Raw genomic sequence first — 27,364 nt, forward strand, 5'->3', positions numbered from 1 at the left:
CCAAGTGAAGGGAGAAGGTGAAAGAGGAAGCAAACAGGATGGTCAAGAAAGGGACAGAGAGGGAAGGGAAGAAAAAAGGGAAAACAAAATAGTGATCAAGGAGCCAGTGGAGGAGGGGGAAAAGCAGAGCTCCTTTCTAAGAGGTAAGAGAAAATAAATCAAGTCTCCTGCTTGAAGCAGCCAGCAGCAAAAGGGACGTATTACTGGGTGTGCATTTCAACAAGAAATGTAAATTAGACTGGTAACAAATTATACAGGGATGTCTTCCCTCAGGGCAGAAATCACAGAAGGAACAACTGATATTCTCCTAAGTCTTGTGATTTTTGGGGTCCTTGGACAGGCAGAGTTGGAAAAATATTGACTATGGCAGAGCAGTATCCCCTCCTGCGATGGGCTCTGGCTTTGCATCACCCATGTAGCTGTATATTCTTTTGATCACAGACATGAAATGCAAAATTAAATTAGTTATTCTCAGGCCTTCTCCTTCTCCTGATATTCAGCAGGATTTTGAAATCTCTCCATATAACACTCTTGTCACTTTGCTTGCATGAAACACTCCTAATTGCTGATTACAGTTTTTGAATATAACCTTTACTGAAGATCCGTTCAAAGAGGACAAATGGATGCTACTGCTATGGAGCTGTGCTCTTCTACTTGGGTGTTCAGATTGTGATCATCCAACTCAGCAAGCAAATGCTTTAGGGTGGGCACTTATTCATCCTGCCAGAAGAGTTTGATGCAATGGCTATTTGATTATTATTTATATTCCATTTAAAAATATAGTAGTAAGCTTTTAAGGCTTCAAGGTCAAACTTTCAGCAGAGAGGAGATTCCCAGGCTAAGGCAGGATAACCCTTCTGGCCTTATATGCCTGTGCACTATGATGGATTTTAATCAGAGGATCAGGTACGATTTTTGCAAGGGATCCCCTTATCATTCAATGCACAGAGTTAGACATTACATTAAATCTTTCCAAAGAACTCTAATCCATAAAAATCCATCACAGAAAACTTACTTCATGGTTGACACTTGACAATCAAATTGCTGAGTACAGAGCCTGTGGACCAGGAAATGTCAGGCAGCGATGCTTTCCGCAGCGCTTCTGACTTTGCCTGGAAATTTCTGATTGTAATTACCGTCAAGTATAAGTACTTTTTTGTGCCAGATTGGCAGAAATACGTAATGATGGCTTACAACATATATTAGTTACAAACACAACAGGTCATGTAAATTAGCCTCAGTGGCATAATAAAACGTAGCTGCATAGCAGCCATCACCCCTTCCATGCTGCCTGACTGTGGGTTGAAGTAAACTGTAGGGAGAGTATGGAACTCTTCATGAACAGCACAACATGAATTCTCTCCCCGCTGCTTGCCTCACATGTGAAGACCACCCTCAGTGCCCAGGGGACCAAGCACCAGCATGCCTGAGGGTGAAACACAAGTGCTGGACAGCATTGATGTTCCTGCCTGCTTGAGTGGATGGTCCAGCCCTTCAAGACCCCTGTTTAAGCAGGTCCCAGGGTTCCACATCGAGTGGGTTCATGTATGTTTTGATGGCAAAGTGAGTAACAATCTCCAGTGCTTCGTTGGGAAAGCCTTCATGAATCCACAGGAGCATTGCAGAGCAGGATACCAAGAGAAAAGGGGAGCACCCTCCCACTCCCACTAACACCATGGGCTCTGCTGCCAGGAGAAGAACATTTCCAATTCAATTGTTTTCCTTGTGGCAAAGCTGAGGTTCCCATTCAGGACATTTAAAAGCCATAAATCAAAGCATCCACAGAAGAACTAAAATGGGTCAAGATCAGGCTTTCCAAACAGGCAGGCAAACACACATCATGGTAAGCTAAAGTGGCTAAAGTGGCCTGCTTAAAGCCATCTTACCAAAGCGAGCGCACAGCTGCATTTTCTTTCAAAATACTACTGCAGCCTTTTCAGAGAGAGGGGGAATAATCTAAATTCTGGCAGCGGCGAATATTTCACAAATCATATATGCTTTGGCATCAAGCCCTTAAAGCCAGGGGCCTTTACTCACAGGCTTTGCTGGGAGAGATCCACCCACCTCAAGTGGGATTAATTAAGAGAGGCATGTATCATGCAAATAGTTTCTGTTTCCTTACAGAAATATTCAGCGCACATAACCCAAAACAGCTTTAGAATCAGAGCGGAGCAAGGAAGAAAATTATTTCCTGCTCCACTAACCCTTTTCCTTTCCCTGTACAGTAAGCAAGGAACAGTGAGAAAATGCCGAGAGCTCACCATTTCTGTACAATTCCTTTGATTAAATGCTAATAGTGTTGAGGAAAAAAAGGATCTTTTTAAAGGCAGGGCCTGTACCTCAATGTAAGGTGCCCAATTCTCCAAACCAAACATGTGCTCAGCTGCTGGTTGGAAAAAGACAGTCCAAGTCTTACTCCTGAAAATAATCTTTTTGTCTTAAGGCAGAACAGGAGAAAATAGAAAGCATATATTTCTTCAGCATATCAGGATTTTCAGCTCCATGTGACAGGGTCTGGAACAAAAAGCTCCCTTGGAAAGCTAGATGAACTTTAAAAATACAACTTTCTTCTCAGGACGCTAAACTATTTCCTTAGATATGGGGGATCCTGACACTTCAAGGAATCACTGCAGAAAATGGGGGTAGAGTGGTCAGAGCAGAGCGCCCCAGTTCAAAACTAAGTCACAGAGAAAGCTCAAGTTTCCACAAGAACTCTTCCTCAAAACTATTTTTTTTTCCCTTTTAATATCTCAGACCCATTTTCTGAGTCAATTTCCTATGATCCTGCAAAGGCTGTTATTAAAACCAGACCAAGCGTAGCAGAAATTCCAAGGCTCAAAAGAAACATTTAATAGGCACGGGAGCCGGCCACACTGTCCCCCTCAGGTGATTTCCCCTGCAGCCCCTTCCCTGGGATTTCCTCTCTCAGAGTTTAGTCAGCAGGAGAAACCTGAAGTTTCAGCAAAACGGCAAACCCTTCCTTCATTCTTAAGCAGCTGAGATTTTTTTTTAATGTCTGAGGCTTTCATAGCTCTAAAAAAGACATCTAGGATCCAGTCCAGAAGATGTGTATTGCAGATATTTTTTCCACAAAAATGTCAGGCAGTTGTACATTCAATTATATATCCAGCTACAGCATTTTTAAAACACTGACCTCCTTTATCAGCCACTGCTTTGCATGCCACCAGTGGCAGTCCCAAATTGAGTTGTTTGCAGGCTGCTTACCCAAGTGTCTTTTATGTGCTAGAAAATTCTTTTCTGGTCTCCATCCCATCTATCACTTTAGCATCAAAAAGATTATCATCAGACATGCTCTTGGCAAGCCACCTCAGGAAAGCAACATTCATGCAAAATCACAGCCAGGCAGGACAAAGGAGACATGCTCATTTGCAAGGCAAGGTGAGAGATGCCAGGGAGCTATGGTTCTCTCCAGTAGTACAACTGACAAAACACTGGACCTCGTTTCTGTATCTAGCATGTGAGTTATCCTCTGATGGCACAGAGGAAGCACTGGGACCAGTGCCCTGCAGCTCAGTCCCAGGCTCTCCCAAGCGAGGGACTTACTCCATTTCAGCGTGAAGTTTAGTACCCAGAAAGGCAACTCTAGGTTTCTCCCCAGCAGTCCTACTGCGAGCTATGGGATGCCCACTACAATGAAAGAGTGCATTTCATGGTTGGGCACTGATGCAACAATGCTGTTTCATAGCAAAAAATACTTCATTCCTTCGATATACCTCATTTATTTATTTTCCATATTATAAAGGGTAATTATGTTAGAAACTGAGCCTCAAATTTAAGTTACTGACAACTACAACAGATCTCCCCTATTTAAAAGAAAGTTTTTCTCTAAAGGTTCTCTTCTTAATTGCCATTTCTAAAATTGAAAATGTGCACATTTTCTTTTTGTTTCTATTTAACCGGCATTTTTTTGCAAAGTGTGACTAATTGTAACGTAACAGTTAATTTATTAAAAATGGAGAAAGCCCTTTGTTCCAACATTGCCTAATCTGCCCATGCCTCTCATAATTTAGGAAGTTACCGAAGCCCTTGGAATCAGAGGCTTTCATGAATATATAAGTGATTACATGTATTATGTCATTGTGAAAATAAACATTAAGGACATTTTATTCATATAACTTATATTAAAAAAGCAGTTAATGCCACACAAAATTATAAAATATGCAAAGTTACTTTTAAAAGTACTGATAAATGCAAAGCCCTGGGAAGGAAAGGAAACGATGTGGTCATGAAAATCCTGTTCCTTAACTAATCGTTTTGTACCATATGACCTACACTGTTAGACAACTATGGACTGTTTTCAACTGGCTGTAAATTACTTGCCTTGTGGAATAAAAATCAGACTCCTATCAGTTTGTTCCACTGGTTCTACAAGGATTGTTCTTGTTCTCTCCCAGAAGAGCCATTACTTCTTCTGGGGAGGACTCAGTTGCAGAAGTGGGGAGTTGTACCCCTGCCCCTCTTCTGGTGGAGGGGTAGATGACTCCCCTCTCTGTGAACCCCTATGTGGACACAACACAACCAGAAGAGGGGTTCTTAATCTCGTGTCTTCAAACTGACTGTTTGGGGTTTTTTTCATGAAAAAAACTTCCTATCTTTTCAGAAGGTCATATTTGTGCTAAAAATTGGTTCCTCAAAACACCTCTGACTCTCTGCAGGGAATGCCCAATTTTGGTTTGTTACAAGACTTCCTCAACAACAGTGCTTGACTTTCCGACACAGTGCAGAATCTGTCTGTTATGCTAGAGGGAGAGAACCATGCCCACCCCCAGGAAGATTAGACATCTTACCTTGGGACGCTGGGAGGAGCCCGCGTCGGCCGTGAGGGAACCTGGGGAGGTCCTCCAAGGGCTTCACCGCCACTCGGAAACAGAGGCAGGGGTCCTGGGCGGAACGGGACCGGGGGAGCCCCCGACTGAGGGCCTGGGGATGGGATTGCAGGAGCGGGTCCTCGGCCAGGTAAAGGTCTGGTTGGGGGATTGTTTAATGTAGGCCTCCTCTGAGTTGAGGGACTTGGAGGAGGTGATCTGGTGAAATATCAGAGATTTAAGAAGTTCAGTAGGGTGAGGTTTGGGGTTCTGTTTGTTTCTTTTTTTATTATTTTTAAACAGATATTAAAACCTTTTTAATGCCTATGACAATTGTTTTTTTCTTGGCATTTTCCTTCACTGTCAGTGTCACAGCATCACATATGTTTAAGTCTCACACCTTTCCCACAGACAGCATGCCTTACGTTAGAAATAAATACACAAGCAAAGAGGTAAATGTAATGGATTTTAATATTAGAGTTCTAATAATGTTCTGTTAAGTGGATTTTCTAGGACATGGAGCCCAAGATGCTGAATTATTATAACAGCTTGCAAGAAGAGGCCTTGTGGATGCACCACTGGGGTGACAGAAGCGGCTGCTATCTGAAGCATCAGACAAGCTATAAATCCACTGGATGGTCTTCTACAAGGCAAATACCCTGTCTGGTGTTCACATACATATCCACAGAAGATATATATATAGGAAAATGTTTTGATTTCCATCACAAGTGTTATTAAAGACCTGGAGGAGTATCTGCCCAGAAACACAGGCAAGGAGGGAGCTACTGATGCTGACAGTGTCTGCCTGTCCTAAATTTCATTGCAATACAGATTTGAGGATCCTTACCTGCGGGCCTGCTGAAGCCAAGAGTCATCTACGGGAGGGGGTGCAGGGGTTGAGACAGTGCTAGTGCTAATATCGCCAATGATTGCTAGGGCTTCCTTTAGTGCTTGGTACATGCGGAGCATTTCATCTCGCCTCTGCGCCTGTTCAGCTGACTCCTCCATCAGAGTGTTTTGGTCCTCAGAAGAATACAAGTGAGCCAGGAGCTCTGCGTTGATAAATTCTTTTACCTATTTCATCAGACAAAAAAATCCCACCAAACAAATAAACAAACAAAAAACCCCATTGAAAATATAATACTGAACAAATACACTGTGAGATCCATGGAACCAGGAGACAGACATATCTCAATTAAATTGGTTTCTCCTACTACCTTACATCAATTCTGCTGGTCATGCAGTTTTTGTTAGGTCAGATCAGGGACTAAAAAATGCTGAACTCAGATTGTGCTGATGGTGCAGCAGCCTGAGGTCTAGCTGTGGCCCAGTGAAAGGCTGGCACATGCAGCTGGGCAGAGCAGCTGGAAAAGGGCGGACTGGACCTTTTACCAGCTGCCTGCATGCAGGTGGGCTTAATGCAATTACAAAGCCACATTCTGAGACAATGATTCACATGTGAGGATAAGATGGTTTTGTGCAGTCACTCCACAACGCACTGTGGCCTTTTTTTGGTCTGTCTTTGAAACACTGGACATGGCTGGAGTTAACACTGGTCTATGTCTCTAAGGCAACACCTCTGTTTACCATTGATTTCAAACAGGCTTCCTTCCCAGCAGCTCCCAGGAGTCAGCTGGCATTTTGGTCCAATTCTAAATGGCTGACTGAGAGGTAAATGACATCCATTAGTAATACCATCAGATACTAAATTCCCCCCGGGAATGGGAATTTTCAGGCTTTATAACATCTCTGTCAATTATTTTCTTAGCAACAATTTACCCTACTGTAGACGGTGTCTTTCATCTCCAACAACTTCGTCAGATTCTAAATATCCCATCCTCATGCATTCAAACTGAAGGGAGAAGTGTCCAAGTAATCTAATTTACTATATTGATTTCCTGCTATGCTTGCCCTGGTTATGGAAACCTGGGCCACATTAAGAGAGATAAAAAGCTAGAAGTACTCTGATTAAATAAGACTGCAGTAAATAGACCAGCTGCTGACCTACTAAATCCTTGCATTTGAGACTTTTGTTGCTGTTCTGATCTATTTCTCACCTGGCTTTTTGCTCTATAAAGCTTTTTTGAGCTGGAGATGCTAACGATAATACATTCCCAAGATTCTGATTACATAAACCTGAGCTCCGTTTGCACACAGTTTTGCGCTAGTTTAGCAACATTGATTTAAATCCTGACAGTTAGACTAAGGCAATGTTTCTGTTCAGACAAAGTCAGTAAGAGCACTCAAACTGCGCAGGCACGGGAGCCTTTATGGTCACCTAGCAATGAAAAGAAGGCCAGGACAGACCTTACAGGGAAACAAAACCATATTGCCTGGGCTTGGCTGTCATTTCCCATTCACGTATGACAGGAGATGCACAAATTCTTAGCAAAGCCTGGAAAAATTTTCCATGAGTATCATGCTGTTTTCCAGTAGATGGTACTGATCAAGAGCCAGAGTACACTACTTTCCTCATGATTGCCAAAAACTCCACATTAAAAACAGATATCATAGTTAAACAGCATCACATTCTACTCGATGAAATGAGCATTTTAATGGCATCACTTCAAAAAAAGAAGAAGAAGAAGTCCTAAAATTAGATTAAGGCCAGAGCTGATTGTAAAGGCATTGTTAAACCACAAATATCTGTTTGAAAAAATCAGCCTGTGACAATTAGCATGAGAGATCCCTGTCTGCCACTAGCAGGAGACTCAAGTAACTCCCTGAACTCTTCTTGAAGGGGAAGACTGCTGTGTTAAGGACGGTTCTTGGATCAACCTCCTGCCTTCTGCAATCGGATGCACTGTACTAGACAGAGGAAGATCTTCTACAACAGCCACTTTCTCCAGCTTGGAAAAGGAAGGGAAAGTGACACTTACTCACACCTTTGCTCCTTTCTAGAAAACAGAAAGACTTACGGGAATGGTTTAAAACATTTTCTTTCACAGACATCAGATCAGGCCTGCAGTCAAAGCTGAACCATAGCAACCATCCAAAACGTCAATGCCACAAAGCCTGCCCTGTCACTCTGAAGTGGGCTAAGATGGGCGTGCAGCTTCATTCATCAGCGGGCAGTCTACAACACACATCACTGCCTCAAATGCAAGCACAATCCATTCCTTAACCTTAAGTTTGGTAGTAATACGTACTCTGGAGTTTTTCTACTCAGCTGAGATTAATATCAGCACTGCTTATGGAGTATATACTGTCTACTGTAAGACCACCCCTCTTGTATAATCTGCGATACCTAGGCACCATCAAATACAAATTCTGAAATGTGCATTTTGTTTCTGCATGTTTGAATTGTTAACGGTAACTCAATGCAGTTCTGTGTGGTAAATGTATTTTCTTCTAAGGTAATCAACTTCCACCCTAAGGGAAGAATAAGGGATGCATTTGGAATACAACAAGCTAGGTTTAGGCCTCAAAATATGCTTAGGGAGAGCATCTAATTATTTTCTGTACATGAAGTTTGAACCTGATACTTCCCTTGAATCTTAAGTGCTCATTTAGAGGCCCACAAAATGGAAAGGAAGTTCTAGGAAGACTTGGGAGGTTACATTTGTCATGGAAACAAACTCCTTGGGATCGATTTGTTTCCAGAGTTTTGGAGGCAAAACGATGGGGCAGCAGAAAGTATAGAATATTCTCATTAAGGGGGAGGGAGGGTGTTTTCACTTAACTCCTGGTGGATGGGTGGGACTTCTGAAGGCTCCAAGGAACACACATATTTAACAGGATCCACCTTCCATCACAGCTCCACTGCTTTCCAGGTCTTTGCACAATCTTTTGGCCTGGCTCAGCAGTCTTAATACAAGCATTTCTTTCTCCTTTTAATAGTGCTTATTTTTTAAAATTTATATTTTAGCTATTGTTTTTAATATGGTATTTTACTGCCTATGCTGCACAGAAACAAGTGCATTAATGTTTTCAGTCTCACTCTTCACAGTCCATTAAAAGGTTTTGATTCTTTGCCACAAATTTAAATTCTAGGATTGAGGTGGAGGTCTTAGCTCACTAGCAAGCCCAAACACAGGTATGAACTATGAGGTCAGCTGAAAGGTAGATGATGTAAGTATGTTGTTTCTGTGTGCCATGGTCAGCCAGCATGGCAGACTTTACCAATGTAAGAGCTGATGAGATTGAAAGTATAAAATCTTATAGTATTCTACTTCTGAGTAAAGCATGCACTTCAGAGACCCTCAGATTATTCCATATCAGGAGGTGAGTGGCAGAAAATTTAATGTAAACTTTCAAAAAGAACTGCTCACCAAACTGCAGTTTATGAAATGAGAGTTAAAACCCAGCCCTTTCAAAAGCCACTGAAGTTGTGCTAAGTCGAAGGAGCAAGTTGCTAGCTGTGATCTGGAAAGAGCAGAGGAAACATGCTACTCTCTAAATTCAAGAGCATGGCTGATTTCAGGAAAAAAAGGGCAGTTCCACTGTTCCCATGCTTTTTTGTAAAAACTCACCCATGACTAGAGCATTATGTGGAGTCTGACTCCCCTAAACCTAAAGAAGTTAATGGGTTATCTCTCACCTCCTGCAAAAATTCTGATTGTATTATATGTACCAGGAAATCCCATTGAAATTTCCTGTCCAACCACCTAACTCCTAACTGCAATGCAAATTCCGCAGGACTAATGAAATCCATTGGACTAAAGCTAGAGGTGGCTCTGAGTCAAAAGTAAATGCTACTTTCTAGGCAGATTTGCCTTATAGCATATTGTATTTGTAAAAACTGACTGGTTTGATGACTTCACAGAAAAGGTGCTACCCATAACTAACAGGAGCCGTGCTTACCATTATTAGTTCATATGGCAGCAGTGGCACTAACATTAAGCTTTGTTTTCAACAAGGTCCATTCGGAACTCTGCCAGGAAGCAAAGGCTGAGATCCTAGTGCAGTGGAAAAACAATGATATCTCAAAGCCATTTCTTTAACCAAATAATCTTCAGCTCTAAGACACACACAATAAATCAACCAACCACATCTGCTTATCTACACAACAGTGTCCTAGGGTTCTAGATTTATTAATTGAAAATGGTAGCCTGAAAATATAAAGAAACCCAAATAAAATAAGAACTGCTTTAAGAAACCATGACAAAGGGCTACAGATGGAAAATCAAGGAAGCACAGCTCTGCTCTGCTGCTCTCACAGACTGTCTAGATGGAGCTCCCAACTCCCTTTTCCTGTTATATCAAAAGACAGACAGACAAAAAAAATCCTTGCTTTACCTTTAAATAATAATTTATATTCTGATTAAGATGTAAATGAATTCAATCTTTAGCATTTTGGAGTAAGCACTCAAGGCAGCGTGCCAGTCTTTCAGAAGTCTCCAGAACTTCCTACTATTACAGAAGATTGGAATATTTTGTCTAAGAGAGTGGCATTTATGAGAGCGTGTTATTCTCTTTAGTACCTGCTGTTGTTGCTGCTGTATTCAAGAGGTGTATTTGTATGAGTGCAAGAGATTTGACAGACATGTTAAGATAATTTAGAACCCTGGCTGGTACTTACATTATTGATCATAAGATGCATGATTGTTTTTGGTATCAAATCTCGGATACATTTGTTGATAATAGACATGTAGGAGTCCACAAGATTTCGAATTGTCTCCACCTGTCTCTCCAGCTGGGGGTCCATTGAAAAATTGTCTGCTTGGCCATTCTCATCATTTTCAGTCTACACAGGAGAAAAAAAAAAAAAGAAAAAAAAAAAGAAAAGTCTTTCACACTTCAGTAAACTGGAAATATATTGGGGAAAAAAAAGGGACTTATATTGTAGTCATCCAGCAATGTAACTCATACAAAGAAGGTCTGGAGGTTAAAATATGAAGTACTGGCCTGTTTAACATTAGTGTTTAACATCATGAAATCTGGACTTTTAGAGGTTAATGCAGTATGAGCTGCAAGACCTTTTCCACAAAGTACATTATATATTTCCACACAAATTTGTAATTTTGTATTTAAGTTTTCAGACAAAGATGTGTGGTCGTAAATGAAACCCCAAGAAATTACCTCAGATCACTTACTGTGATACTTATTATCAAATCTTTTACCATTCAGATTCAGCCAGCTTGACCCATGCAAGAAAGCAGCACCTGGATTTTGAATTTTACCCTCCTATGGGTAAAAAACATCCTTGTTATTTAAGACTGACTCAGTTGTGACAAATTCCACACTTTAGCCTCAAACTTGTTAGATGTGAATAGCACCTATATAAACAAAGGATTTATGAAGGATAACAGCAAAAGCATCATTGGTTCCAGTGCTCAAGGCTCAGCATAACATAGGCTGGATTATATATTAGAGGTCCCCTTTTCACTGGACAGAAAAAAAATTCTTTGTATGTAAACAGCTGACCTAATTAAAGAAAATACAAGGAACTTTAACTGGAAGCTAAAAGGTATGTACTTTGCTTCGGTCTGGCCTGTATAAATATAAGAAAACCTAAAAAAACAATAGTAGCCTTTTGGCAAAAATCAAACTGCTTTCTGAGGCTCAAAGATGCCAAAAGAATGGAATTTCAACCTGCAAACTACAAAGAACAATGTCCTTTCCCCAAACTCTGACATATAATACTCCCTGAAAACAACCACCAAAGTCATATTAGCATGAACTATAAAATCTAAACCTGTTCTGTTGGCACCTAGAAGCCTAACATGAAGAAACAGAAATTACTTGCACAAAGTGAATAACCCAATAACGAGAACTAGTTATATACCAGCCAGACCCCTGTCAGCACAACTCCATTTATAATATAGCATTTAGCTAAAATTTGCACACTACTAGTGCTTTACAGATTCCCGGAGCAGTTGAAATCAGTAGCTAACCCATTAGCAAAAGACCGTTAGAGCTAGATATGCAAACATGTCACCAAAGAGGCTTCTCCCTGCATGAAATCCATTCTTGCTGGGCCAAAAAGAGATTCCTAGTTTCATCTCCTAACGCAGGGTCTGCTTCTGTTCATGCAGCATTGGCAGGTAGACCACTTTGTATTTACTCCTTGTAAACTATGGCTTGGTCAGTCTAGTCTAAATGAAATGGTGATAGTTGTGATTTGTTAAGTTATAGTTTTGTTAAGAAATAAGATCCAATGTACCATTTAGAAACAAAACTACATGTTTGTAAAAGAAGTTTCAAAAGTTCAGATTGTTTTTAATTACAGATGAATTACTGGAAAACCAGCTAATCTATGGACTTTAAAAATCATTAGCAGTGCTACCCAAAAATCCTGGGACTGTGGAGGACACTGAAAGAGCTCTTGACAAAAACAGTGTTTTCAATTCTGTAACACCAGTAGACGCACTACCCTATAAAACTTAATCATTTTGTTAATAAACCGCATATGCCAAAAAGTCACAGCGTGCAGATTGAGTACTTTCCTTAGCCTCCATGTCTGAAAAGAAACTGACTGTAATTTTCCCTGTGAAATACCAAATAAATGGAAAATCATACATCTATCATACACCCACAGATTTTAGCCAAATAACTGCAGACTGAAAATGCCCCTTTCCCAGTTCCCCTGCATTTGACTTCTATTCTTTTTCTTTTCTTCTTTGCTGTCTATATAAAATGCATTTTGTCCAAGTTTTTTTTTTTTATTTTTATTTTTTTCTTCACTGTTTAAATTACAGATTGCAATAAGATTCTTAGCTGGCTAAGCAGCAGTGACAGATGTTTATCATTATCCTCATCAAGAGAATGTAAAGTAAAAATAGTAATTTGTCTCTGATCTTTAAGGCAAAGGGTAATAGTCTGCAAACATTTAACCTTTTATATACAGGCTCATAGGTGATATTTACAGAAAGTGGATAATACTTCAGGAATCCATCTCTTGTTTGAAACTGTAATAGAGCTGACTTCATACTGTTGATTTATTTTCTCTGAAATCAGAAAAGATCAATCTTTCATGAGTTTACAGTAATTCATTATGAAAGCTTCTGGCCATAGTATTCTTAATGATTTGATGTCTCAACTGAAGGCTTTTCATACCAGAAACCATATTGTTTGCATCGCACCCTGCACATGGAAGTCTGTGCTCTACAGTACACCCACAAGCATTATCAGGCTTTTTTTTGTAAGCCATCTCTGCATTATGCCAACAGCAGCATCTGAGAGTAAGGTTGCCTGGTAAAGCTGGGCATCACAACAAGACAGAAGTGATGTAGATGCCCTATTCCATCTCCATGTCATTCTTTCAAAACAGCTGGTTTTCTCACTGAGCATCAAGGAGACTCTAGTTTCAGTGCAAGCCACCCTCAGCCTAAGTCCCTGCCATGCTACATTCTAGAAAGGCTTTTGCAAGTCTGTTGCAATGAATAAATCCAAACCAGAATACGTAAGAAAACCCTCACATCTGTCTGACTGCTCTTGAACAGAATGTTCATGCTAAACAGAAAAGGAGAACGAAGAAGCTGGAAACAGGTTTCTGTGCCTTCCTTCCCGGCAGCCACAGTCCCCCTTTCAGTGCTCCTCATCCTCAAGCCAGAACTTGCTCGTTCCAATAGCAAGTGTTAAGTGACAGCATATGAATCTGCACTAAGGTTTCATTCAGTTGACTCTTGCTTAATACTGCTATTAATTGTTGACAGGAATGGAATATTGTTACTTCAAATGAACACAACTGCAATTACTTTAGGAACTTTTGTGAGCCTCCAACAAAGAAACTATGGAAGAATATAGAGTGCTAAAAACCAGGTAGAGAAAATCAGATTCATCTTGGAAAACCCAAATTCAGAATATCTGATGAAAATACACCAAAGCTACAGAGAAGCAATACGTGAATAAAAACACGGACAAAGAGAAGGTAACATGGAAGCCAGGATGGTCCTTTCATTTATATACACATACACATTGCCACAGAGATAAGGTCTTTCCCTCCTACCTTCTCTCCACTTTAGAAGAATGAAAATAATAACTACTCCTTATTCTCTGCAGCAGGTCTCACCTGTATTTCATAAGCTGCTTTGTGATCCTTGCATGGAAAGGTGCTAGTGAAACACAAAGTATGCATCATTGCCACTGTTCTACCTTTCCTCCATTTAGATGCCTTCTGTACTAAGACAGTATTAAAGATTAATCAAAGTGTCATACAAGAAAAGACTAAAAACTGCATGCAAGATCCAAACGACTTAAGTTTGTGGGAATTTTACTGCTGGTGCAGTGGGAATAGGATTTCACCCTACACATGCATTTCTACCAGAAAAGTTACCAGTCTTTTGAAGACTGTAAACTCTCTGCTGCAAGAAGAATGATCTAGTGTGGTACAAAGGGATGTAGGCATGAGGAACTGTGTACAATAAAAAAAAAAAAAAAAAGTACCTCAGAATATCAGGATAATTTTCCTGATTGTGGGAATTATAAGCATGTTGAAGAATGTCCCAAGAAAATTCAGGAAAAGTGATTCCTTTTGAAATTCACAGCAAAACTGGGTAACATACTGAAAACAGTCCTGAGCTGGCCACACAGAGAGCTCAATACTTCTGATTTCCATGATTTCATTACATTCAGGGCAGCTGCCAGCATATTTAAGAATGTCTTGTATAACATTCCTGATGTCAGTTCCAAGAAGGAGCATTTGTCTAGCATTTTCATTAGAGCAGTGTATCAACCAATTTTCTTTAATCAAAAAGGCATTCTATTAAAAATCACTGAAAGGAAGCAGACTGGAAGGTGACTGACTAAAGGGTAAAAGTCAAAGCAGCAGCAAAGCAATGTTCTGTATGCTAAGAACTAAGTCCATGGCTGCAGTAAGAAACCAATCATTTAAAAGCTGCTTTCCTATCTTTCATTTACAGATCCAAGTTCATAACAACCACCACCTGAAAATTAATTATTCCCTCCAGATGTCTTTATGTTTTAATCAACAGCTGCTGAATATATAATCTATTTTATCTATTTCTGTCCAAGTAAGATTTTTCTTTAATGCATCAACACTCAGCACACTGCAGTTCTCCTAACCCCACCACCTTTTCCTAAATCTTTACAATCAATTCTTGATATTCTCTCTTCATTGCAGTTTGATACTGTATATATAATTTAGCTGACGTACTCTCAGCTGTACATAGCATGCCTTTTGCCAGAGGACTGCTGAAACCACATGATGGCTTCACACAGTGAGGTTTTCTTACTGGAAGGAACACAAGTAAATGACAATACATTAGTTTTGTGTATTTACAACAAAGCAAGCAGCAGAAAAAGAACATTTCCCGGGTGGCTTGGAAGCTGTCCTTTTCCCTCACAGAGGGTGACTTTGCCACTCTCTTCCATGCTTTCAGCATCTCCTGACTTTGTACTGCTGTTGCCTTTACTGAACCACCCACAGGCTGCTCCTTTCAGCTACTATGCTTTCATTAGCAGCCTTGAGCTGCTCTAAACAGAGGTTATGATCTGGCTTCCCCTTGCACACATGATCTCTCTCACTTCATATCCACGCAGAAGAAAGATATAGGCTAGCTCAATTTGATTCAAAAGTATTTAACTCTCTAGATTAGTTTAAACAGTCACCTACTTAGATTCTTCTTTGTGGTTACAGACATCTTATAGTACAGGACATTAGCTAAAACCTTCTGCTGAATCCACAGACTGCTCCCCAGATATTTACCTAGCTTTAATGATCCCAAACATTCAAAACCTGTATTAGGCTCTCTCCCTGCCTTCTTCAGTCAAGAAGCTGATTTGGAACTGTGAGACAGAAAAGAATGACCTATTACCAGAACTCCAACACATTTGGAGTTACTTTTGTCTTATAGTTCTTAACAGGTTGACAACTAATCATGTTAAATCAATCCAATCTCCTTTTAGAGGAGGGATTCAGATCTTATGGGTAAGGTATTAACATTAGATGGCACATATTTCAGACTTCAGTAAAGCTTTTTGGCACAATCTCAAGTGACATTTTCATCAAGGGAAGTGTGCTCTTCCTGCAGTTACTGGTTGGATGCTCATTTCCATAGAAAAGCTGTCAATGGCTCGCTGTCAAACTGGAAAACTCTGTCAAGGGGACTTTCACATGGGCTGTATTTTTTAATGTGCTTATTAATGCCTTAATGCTCATGAAGGTGGATTATAGCCTGTGCTTATTACATTTACAGATGAGAAGAAACTGGAAGGGGATGTGAATGCATTAGATGGCAGGACCAGAATTCACAATGATCTGGAGAAACAGTTTAAAAATCTAGACGAAATTAATTATTAATAGAAAATACTTGACTTGGGCAGGAATAAATCAGTTATAAACATACAGCACGAGAATGGCCACTTAAGGAGCAGTTCAGCAGAAAAGAAACTGTGTCTACAGTGCAATATAAACAGAGAATTACTCAACAATGTCTTGCTATTATGAAATCAGTACAAGAATCGTGCATGCAATTCTAGTTATCACACTATCAGGAACATTTTGAGAGTGTTCAGAGGAGACCACTGAAGAAGATATTCAGGGCTCTATAAAATATTACCTGAAAGGAAAAGCTAAGATCAGTTGGGACTGATGAGTTCAAAAGAAACCACCTGTGGAAGGAGAGAGATGAGTGCCTTTGCCAATAGGAAAAGGTGTCAAACAAATATTTGGAAAGTGTTGTATGGTAAGAACAGTGAAGCACAGAAATAAAGGGGACTAGGAGAGTTGCAGAATCTCTTCCAAAGATTAGACCACCATCCCTCAGAAATGGTGTAGGTACAGAGATCCTGCCTTGAGGCAGGGGAAAGAACTAGACAACCTCTTGCACTCCTTCCATCCAGTGGGTGATCCTGGGTGCAAAGCAGCATGAAATTACAAGCCGAGAACACTGCAACAAGACAAGGTGTTTCTGAAAATACAAAAAAATTTTTCTTTCTGTTCTATGCAAAAATCAAGTAAAAAATAAACCATTGCCATGAATAGCTATCTCCCCTCAAAGAATCTGTACTCCAATTTCACCATTTGCTGCCATGTACATCTCTCACACAAAGGACTTTTACATAACCCTCCCTCCACTGCAAGTTTTGATTCTGGGCCAACAGCTGCTTCATGCCTTTCAGAACAGACTGCTGGACAAGCAAAAGCAAAAAGAGGCTGGCATAAGGAAAACAGCACCTTTGTTTATAAAACAAATACTACTTTGGAATTTGCAAACTTTTCAGTCAAAGAATTTCCTTGTCATAACAACACATGAAGTGCCCCATATTTATAAGAGCACATCAGAAAAAAATCTAGGATGTGAGATACTATTGGCATGATATTTGCCATTATTTCAGTGTAGAAAGAGGTCAACAGATATTGGGAAGTCTCAAATAGTGGTGAGTTACCCTGGAATTCAAGTCATGATGATGAAGACTTGAAATGTGATGATTAGCCCAGAAGATGCTCAGGCTGAAATGTATTGTGCGTTTGTTACCAAATGCATGAAACACATTCCCAGAGACAACAGCCTGATCCAGCAGTGGACATTGACTGTGAAGGGACAGGATCATTTGCTGTGAAGGGAGGTAATCAATAGGTGGAGGCATCAACCAGACATCTGAGGATTAAAGGATTAAAGCTACTGGCTGTGGTATGCAGTTCTCCTAAGAAGGAAAACAAATAGAAGTCTTGGAGTTTCTACCAAAGATGATGAAAACAGAAAGCAGGAGAATTAGTCATCCATGATGCTGATCAGAGAAGTATTAAGAGTCATCATGAAGACTGAAATAATATCTTGCCTTTCACCTCTGTTACTTCCCTCCTTACCAAAACCATTCTTAGAAGAAATGTTGGCAGAACTGATCACTGTTGAGGACTTTTACTTAGCAGTAACCATGCAAGAAAAGGTCACTAACAAAATTTTCCTTATTCCAGCAACAGTGCACGAGACTTGGCTGAAGGATTCCTTTAGGGACAAGAAATTGTCTTATTTTATGAGATCAAAATGGGGCGAGTAAGTGCTCAGTGCATGGACAGTGGCTTGGTGAAGGCAAATTTTGGAAAACACATTGCCCAAGATTACACGTTTAAAGCATAGCTTATGACTTCATGTGTCTGTGTATAACATAGGAATTGATGTTTTTCACAAAATGTGATCATTTTAGAGGTAGGCACCCAGAATAAAGAATAAAAATCACAATTCTGTTTTTCCTAGATCCTGTACTGAACCCCTATTCCATGGTCCCCCTTCATTTCTTCCAGCTGAGATGGTAACTTTTCAGCACTTACCAGCCTGGTTTAAAGAAACTGGAATACAGGAGAAGGCCAGCGTGCAGATCTGTGTGCATGCTGGGAGGGACGAACTTGGAGGAGGCCTTGTAGTAGGGGAGCTCTGTACAGCGTCCAATGCAGGGGCTCTATAAATTACAGCCTTGTCTTTTATTTTTAGTTGACCTAATGCAGTGTGTCACCTATAACTGCACTCTTTTCCATAATTAATGATGTCTGGGAAAATATTCTGAAATTCTCCTCTGATAAGCACCTAGACAAACTTGATGTTTCCTCTCCTCTTTGAGACGCAGAAGAGGACGTTAAACTGTTTTCACCCCCACATCCCTCGAGCCATGAGAAGTACCAGATCCGTCTCTGCTGGGCCAGACTAAGCCCTGGTTCACCACAAACTCAGTGCAGTACCGACAAATGATCTCCATAGTAAATGATGCAAATAAGAAATGTCAGCATGTTCCAAAATTCCTCACTTAATCTTATTGCCAGTTGTATAGTCTGGATAATCAGTAAATAAATCCCTCTAACTTTGCTCAAATCCTTAGGGGCTGAATACACAGAAAGCACTTTCTAATTCATTCTCATTAACCTTCCCAGCTCTAAACAAAGTAATTTCCTACTTTTCTTAGTGTCTGATTTTTCCACTGGCCTCTGCAACACCTGATTTAGCAGCAATGATTTCTCACTTGTGATTTCTGTTTTGAACTGGCATTGTTCTTTCTCCTCACACATATGCTTGCTGGAACAGCACGAATCAGCAAGATTTAAAACCTCCCATTCTCAAGTTTGAAGCCCCTAAAGGGAAATTGCAGTTGTGATGCCAAGGAACACAGTCGTACGTTATTTGACTTTTCCTCAGCCAGGCTGACAGCAGAGGGGGAGGGAGGGAGGAAGGAAAGGGGAAGGGAGAGGAAGATGGCATTTTAATAGCACCCACACTGATTTCACACAGTTGGATCACTGTGCTCTGGAGCGGCACCATTTCCTTTCCCCTTTGCCTCACATTCAGTCAATACTGCTAAGCCAGGCTCTACGGGAAGGATTCTCAATCTTTTTCTCCCAGCATGGACCGCATCTTAGTACAGAAATCTGTCTTGTGGACACCTCCCCTCATAGGCTAGCCCACCCTTTACCCCAATTTTTGACAGACCATTACCAACTCAAGCCTTGCACAGACCACCCCACCCGCATCCCAGATGTGGCTAAATGGGACAACATTCCTGCCAGGACATGATGGATTATTCCCCCATCTCTTGCCTCAATTCTTATAGTCTCTGTAGGTAGCACCCACAGTAATTGCTTATCTGAAAAAAGCTAATAACAGGAATGTATTTAATTTAGCAAGTAGACATACAAGAACCACCAGCATCTTATGTAGATAAATCTACCTTTCCCAGATGTTAGTCATATGCCAAACATATCTTGGCCAGAGTTCTCATCAAAACATTTCATTTGATAATTCAGGTCCTAAGATTCAAAGCTCTCATACACATTAATGGTTTTTCCATAAGCCCTCCGTCAGGCAGAGTGACAGTGGTCTACAAATTCTGGCAGGACCTCTTACCCCAGTAGAGCATCAATGATCACCACCATCCAAACTCCCCATTTAAGAACTCCTTTAACTTTGCAAGCAAAAATTTGAGCTGAAATATTCCTGTAGCAGAAAAGCCTCAAAACAGATCAGAAGAGGAATTTGAAAACACCGAGAGCTTTACTGAAGTGTAACAAATATTGCTAAACAAAAGAAAATCATCCATGCAGGAGCATTTTGGATTCACACCACAAGAACAGAAATTGAAAATTATTGGGTAAAATTATTTTCAGTGTAAGAAATGAGTTGTGAGCAACCGTGCTGCACATAATCCTGGACCAAATGAAATTAGATACTGCCTTACGACATGGCTTCCATTTTGTATAAATATACCAAACCCCTTCTAAGTATTCTACAAAACCAGCAGAAAATGAAAGATTTTTTTTTTTCCTCCCTAAAATAAAAACAAATTGTATTTAAGAGACAGTAAGATTCTGGTAAGTTAATACACATGTCTATAAGCAACAAACATAAACACTTCATGTTATAAGACCACATGCTTGCTGGCACAAACCAAAATGAAAATATAAAGTTTAAACCTTAAGTCACTCTGACCTCCTCTCTATGGGGAAGTTAAAGGACATGAGTGATTAGTACTCTTCCTGAGATCCAAGCAGACACAATATGGAGTTTACCTTTGCAGTTAAGATCACCCGGCTTTATTGTTGCCACAAAAAACCATAGCCTCGCACTTCAGTTGGATATTTTTGCAAATTAACTTTTTAAATGACCTGTGGCATTTTCGGTTCAAAGGATTGATTTTCTCCCTGTCCCCCCCTGCCTTCTGTTACTAGTCACCAGCAAAAGGTGAAGTCCAGACTCATTTGACATCTCTCATTTTTCAGCTCTTGCACAGCAATGTACAATCAAGGAACCCCATCCTCGTGGCAGCACAATGAAAAGGCAAACTTCTTTCAGACAGGGAACAGTAGCTCACACACACACTCCCAAGGATTAGAACTGGTTTTATCAAGAAGAGAAAAAACTGCCACACCATCAGGGCTAGCCCCTGAGCAGTGGTTTAACATATTGTCCCAATGACTGAATGTCTCACAGTGCAGTTATAGATACAAAAGTTTCACTCTTCTTCCCCTATAGTTCTATTTTAAAATGTTTTTTGTAATAAAATTACTGTGAGACAGCTAAATCCAAGGGCGGGCATGGAACTTGAACCCATGGCCTTCTGGCTTAGAGGTGAGACTATTCCTAACTGAGCCAAAGTGACATACATAATACGCTTTCAAGGTTTTTAGAGAGCTCTGTCATGATTTAAAAACACTAAGTCTTTGTGGTACAAACCACAGTGCAGGAAAGAACTGGGGCTCCCTTTTTACTGCTAATTTTAGCCGATGAATTGTTTATAATCTCCTGCAAAATACATAAAGCCTTATTCTGCCTTAAGCTAAGAGAGAACAGCCTTTCAAAACTGATTCTTAATTATAGTGTTCCCCTGCTAGATGGGATGGAGGCAGGTTCCAAAATTGTGTCAGAGTATATGAAGTGATAAAATGAGGATGGGTGAGCTATTTTTAAACACACTCAAAGACTTTGAGGTCAAAATCCCTGAATTTATAGCCTTATGGCCATATTAAGACTCATGGATTATTAAGACCTGCATGACGAGATTCAAATATCATTTCATTTGAGACACCCTCTGGCTTCAAAGCATGTGTTCCCTACCAGTCTGCCTGCCAAACCGGGGCCCCCCAGGGAGCCACCTTTAAGCACAGATTATGTCCCTACTGTAGACAGGAATTTGGGAGACAAAGGGGATAAGATGCTTCCATCGAAGCATATTCCCTCCTCCTCTCTTTTCCCAAGACAGTTTGCAAGTGAGGGGCCTGCCTTTCCAGATGGGCAGGAAGCGAGTGGGTTAGAGAGAGAGTCAGAGGAGTCTTAGGCAAAAGCACGTAATTGCTCCTTACTCTACCCAGTCTGGAAAGCTAATACAGCCTCAGGCCCTGGTGATATTCCCTTGCTGCAGTCCTGTTTCCCATTTGAAGAGGACAGCTGGGCACCTGCTGCTAGGATAGGATGGAGAGCTGCTGCCCAGGAACATTCAGCCTGGTTTAAACACAAGTGATCCTGCCCTCTCCTGCACGGTTTCTTCCCCACCGCAGGGAGAGAGGCTTTACAACAACTCTGGAAACACATCCTAGACTTTTTAGAAAATCTGGATTTGTAACAAAATCGTTGTTCTGCTCATGGAAATAAACCACAAACCGGCACCACCTGGAAAGGAACTGGCACTGCCTTTGCCCCCACAAGCTCCCCAGCACTGCCGAGTAACGCTCCTGATCTCTGTTTTGACCCATGGCAGCATTTGACTATATAGTAAAAGCTGTCACCCTCTATACACATACTGGTTTCTTTTCAGCAATGATCAACATACACCACATTTTTTTTAAAAAAAGGAAAAAAGCTGCCAAGTGTGGAGAAACCAACTGGACAGAATTTTCCTGCCTTACAAGTCAAAATGGAAATAGCTCTCAGACCATTTTCCCTGTCGTCCTTGACAGTCTACAAAAGCTTTAGGTGTATCTTCCTTTAGAGGCCAAATCAGTGGCAGCAAAGGCTTTAGGGCTCCGAGGACACTCTGGAATGATTTGCACCATTTACATTGTTCATTTTGTAACTGAGGTAAAGTTTTATGGAAAGCCATTACACAGAGATGAGCTATTATTTTGGAAAAGACCAGAAAGTGATTAGAAACATCAGAGGAAGACAAAAGGCTCTAAAGCTATTTTCAGGTGAGTGGATTTATTTGTGCAATTTCTGCAATTGCATTTACCTAAGCATCTCTTAAACTTGTAATTTTTTCCATTTCGATTTCCATGCAGTGACGTGTAACATAAAATACTAATGAATTGTAGACGGCCAAAGTAAAAGTAAAAACATTAGTCAAAACAAAACTCAACCCTCTTCTTGGTTGCTTAAGGATTTATAAAGCAATAAAACCACATAACATGCACAAAACAAAATCCTTGTAGAAAAAGGTTTAGTACAAAAAAGGCCCAGTGAGCAGTTAAAAAAAAATAAAATCCAGCATTCTTGGTTCTGTTAGTAATTAATGTACACTCATGTTTTGATCAAAAGGAGTTACTGGAATGGGTTCTGCATTGTACCTATCAGAAGACTACGATGCACTTATTAGCATTAGAGGGTCTCCTACTTGCTGAATGGATCCATGTTCCTTACTTAGGCCTTTTGCAAATATTTTATGTTTTTACAGGTCCATGGTATTAGACCATCCTATCAGCACTGAAGACTCATTCTTTCAAAACCTCCTTGTCTTGGTCTGAAAATCTTTACCATTACAATAGCAATGTCATGAGTTCAGAGACACTTTTTCTCTTTGAGGTCAAGAGATGTCAATCCTTTATGGCTACAGATGCCCATTACTTATTTGAGAATTGTTACTTTCAGGAGTTGAGCCTTATTTAACTCCAGCTGCAGTGACTAGGAATCTTCCTCCTGACATCCACCAGCATTTACTCAGACTACAACAACTGCTTCCTTACATTTCAAGAGTGGCAAAACCAGTTTTAAAGCTTTTCCTACAGGTGCCCCTCATGAGTTTGATTTTTAGGCACACAGAATTCCTGAACTCACTCTGCACCACAAATCATCCTTCAGCTACATCCTGTACTCCTACATCCCACTCTGCTCTCAGCGAAGCCCCTGGCAAAATTCCCACCGAGTTTAATAGTTCTGTCCTATTCCCCCCAATCCCTAACCAAGGTTAATTTCTCTTCTCCAAGTATAAACAGAAATCAGCAGGTAAAAAAGTTTTGTCTAATGTGGCACTAAGGCTGTGGAATTTACTCCCATGTGAGAATGGCACAATAAAGTCATTTGTTTAAAAGTAAATTGAAAACATTCCAGTCCTCTCAGGCTTACGACTATTAGCTTTAGTTTCTGCACAGCACTGTAGAATGTCTGGCATCAAAGACACTTTGTACATTGCACTGAACTTGTATTGGACACTCTTAGTGGACCATTAATCACAGCGAACAAAGATCCCATGCAAACACAAAAAAGTACTGATTTTTCACGTTTAGCATGGAGTAGAAAAGGTTAACACCACAGTTTTCTGGATACTACGCATTTTGAGACATGAAGTGTTGACAAGACATCTGAGAGGGTGCAGATTTTTCAATTGATAATTACATATTCCACATGAAACAATTCTTATTTGTGCCTAATACTCTCTAGTATTAGACAGAAACATACCTCAGCGTAAACTAGGACAATTTAAATTCAGATGTCTACAAATGCATGTACTTCTTTACACCCACACACAGATACCATGCATGTGTGCAGGGGCAATGGTTATTGGCAAGAAAATCTCCAACGATGTGAACCATGGTTCACATGGAACCATGAATGACCACAGTTGCAGAAAGTGAAGGCTTATGCGAAACACACACTAACAGACCAACTAGCCCAAGGGAACTTGATTGTATGTTTGGAAGCACTGGAAGAGGAATGGGAACTGAACCAGTATAAAAATGAAAAGACCTGAAAAGGAAAACCAGTCAGTGGCCAGGCAAGCAGCAAAGGAGCCACAGAGGAAAGACTGGGTCTGGAATTGCAGGCTATATTTTGGGGTGCAATTTACTGATAACACTAAAGGAGAAAATGCTGTGTCGCAGAAGCGTGAATTACTGCTTTCAGCTCCTCATGGCTGTCATGGGCAGTTTCTTGTCATCCAGACCAGAGCAGGGCTAAACCTAAGTCACTGGCCCCGAAGCTTGCTATTTGACAAGACAATTTCCACTGGGTTCCTCAGAGCAAAGTATTTTGGCTACCAAGCTTTCACAGACAAAGTTCTTGCACTCTTGTACCAACTGTCTCAGGTGAAATAGAACTCAGTGTATTGTTATTCTTTCCTAACCAGGACAGGGGATTTGAAGGGAAGCAGTGAGGGAATAAATTGCTACCCTCAAAAGAGAAAGATATGTTGTGCAGAATCTCCTACAAGTATCATTGATACACACCCATATCCAGTCATCAGCTCCCCATAACACAACAGGTCCTGCTACTGCCCATGGAGTGGGTGCAGCATCACAGTATGAAGGTATCAGTGCGGTACTTGGGTTTGCGGAACAGCAAGTGCAGTGCCCACACTCAACAAAATGGGAAGCAATGCAAGTACAGGCTTGTTAGTTGAACTATGACTGCATGCAAGGCTTTTGAACACGTTTCTAAAGAAAGACTTGAAATAAAATAAATAAATAAATAAATAAATAAAAGATGACAGAGCATGCCAGACTCAATAAGTTAACTGATTTTCTGATTAAGGGAAACTTGACAGATCTTTGGTTCAGCAAAGTGATACCCTTAGGAGACTGGCAATTAGGCTTATAAAGATGAGTATTAATGAAAGAATGGTACAGTAAAAAACCTAACAGATAAATAAATGATAACATGGGAAGAAGAACTAGCAGACTTGAAGGATTTCACCATCAGTGTCCAATGGATCAGTCTTACTGAAATAAAATAGCATGAACTTGCCAGTTAAATTTCTTTCTGCCCATAACACAAAATTGTGAGGTATTGCCAACACAATGGGGGATGGAACAGTGTCCTGGAAGACACGGATAACTTCAAGGATTGGAAAAACAGAAACAGGATAAAATAATAGTTATATGCTGACAGACTAATGACAGCTGTTATGCTGGACAGGGAGCTCATGAGTTAGCAATAACAAAGGAAAAGAAGGCCCAAACACCTCTAACTAAGCATCAGATAATTCTAAGACACTGGTATAATGTGGCCATGAAAAGACCAAACGTGTTGGTAGTCTCTGTTATGAGCAATTCGGGTCCAATACAGGGAACACTGTGCTATGTGCCTTCTGGGAAAAGATAATGCTTTAGATTTCCCTTGTTTCCAGGGTTTCTGCACTATTTCCTTAAGATTGAAATGAAACTGCATGGCCAGAACAAGAAGATTTTATCACAATAGCATTGAAACTGCTTTTTAGCCTCCACAGGGTAAAGCACTGGAGTCTTTCAGAGCCCTAGACAGTTAAATTGAAATAGCTCTGCATCTTATATGAACTATATGGCTCTCTTCCTCCCTCCCCCACAAGGTCCTTGTCCATGTTCCAAACCATACTCCCTTGCCTCCAAGCTGGAAAGCGCTCTGCAGCAGCTCTCCCATTAAGCTGGGGAGTACATCTGGGAGAAAAGAGCAAAGATATTTGGTTAGCGGTCTCCAAAAACTCCCATGCACAAACTGATCGACCCAAAGGTGCTTCTGCTGCTTACTGGGCCTGAGAAAAGAGGAACGTGGCCTTTGGAAAAGACATTTCTTAAGAAGCCACCAGGCACGGAGACTGTTGTTTGACCACTTTCTTCAGTGGGGGCTGGAGAAGTTCTGCATGTTCCACAGGCCTGTGCAGAGCTATTTAGGGAGCCTGGTCAGACTAGAGAAGCAGTGTAAGAAAACAATTCCTGCCCTTCCAAGCATGATTTTTCCCCATTCTTGTCTCCGAACTGGAGGATCAGTCCTCTGAATCTTCACTTTCTACGGGCTTCTATGTAGGGAGGAGAGGGGCCTGGCCATAAAGAGCGATCTGAACGGCAGGAGGAGCAAACAGAAACTGTCACTCTCCATACAGTGAGCTGGTCCCATGGGTTGACTTGTCACCTTCTGTCACCCTTCCAGAAGCCTTCACCCAACTTGGTAAGAGGGCATGACCCTTGTGTGAGAAGAGCAGGCAGCTGAAAAGGCAGGTAAACGCTGACTGAAGATCTTGATCACATGGGCTGCTGCTTACAGCTTCCATGTAATGGAGAAGGGAAGGAAAAACTTTATCTGAGACCCTAAAATTAACATTAAAATTGATAAAAGCAAGTTGGACTGGACCCTTGGTACTCAGTATCACACCTGAGACAATCACCGTGTCAGTGACTAGTCTCATCTAACAGAAGGTTGCTTTAGAATTATTGGAGGATCAAATGACACACTTGAGGATCTGCTACTCTGGCTAAATCTCCACATCCATCTAGTGAAAACTATTGGGGTGTTTATCAGAAGGGGAATGGTAGAAGGGGGTGAGAGGGAGGTGAGCTCTTTAAAATATAATTTATTTTCTGGCTACCTTCCTTTCATAAGAAAAAAAACCACCAAACTTCAGCTTAAATTACAGGCATGCAGACAAGCGCTCTCAGCACCAGAAATTCATCCTACATGTTGATTAATAGTCAAACTATTAGAGCTTTAGCATGAAAAATGGGCTAGGCTTCAACTGAAGATTGCCTGTAGCTAATGATGCAGTGGAATGAACTTTCATTCCAGCTAAACCATTCCTGTTCCTGTAAAAATAAAGAAATCCAATCTTGGGTTATGAAAAAGACTCAAAGAACTCTGCATACTTCTTGGCTTAAAATAATGGCATGTATTTTAACAAATCTGTGTATACGGGATATGTTACCCATGAAGTCAAACATATATATAATTACATACATGTACACGCAGACTATAAATATCTGAAGTGAGGTCAGGAAGCGGAAGAGAAGTTGGTGACCATAACCTAGAATTTCACATGTACGAGTGCATTGCAGAGCTACTAGATTTTAACATAGCTCCTGTCTCAGGCTAAAAAAAAATAAAATGTAATAAAAAAAACACCAGAAGGAAGTGCAGCGGGCTGTATAGCATCTGCCTGGCAAGGCTGCCTGACATAGGCAGGACTTGCCCGGAGATCTCCCTGTGGTTCAGCCCCTGGCGCCATCAGTTGGGCTTGAAATCAAAAGCAGTGGAAGG

At 40.7% G+C, this 27,364-nt stretch overlaps 1 protein-coding gene across 1 annotated transcript in view; it reads right to left on the reverse strand.

The window, feature by feature from the left end:
* The window catches only part of DNM3 (dynamin 3), a 190,188-nt gene that overhangs the window by 14,480 nt on the left and 148,344 nt on the right, over positions 1–27,364 (reverse strand). The window contains 3 exon segments of the mRNA XM_075038434.1: positions 4,809–5,045; positions 5,674–5,900; positions 10,348–10,512. Coding sequence (XP_074894535.1) covers positions 4,809–5,045; positions 5,674–5,900; positions 10,348–10,512 — 629 coding nt within the window.

The sequence above is a fragment of the Buteo buteo genome, chromosome 10 (assembly GCF_964188355.1).
Source record: "Buteo buteo chromosome 10, bButBut1.hap1.1, whole genome shotgun sequence".
NCBI classification, from domain to species: domain Eukaryota; kingdom Metazoa; phylum Chordata; class Aves; order Accipitriformes; family Accipitridae; genus Buteo; species Buteo buteo.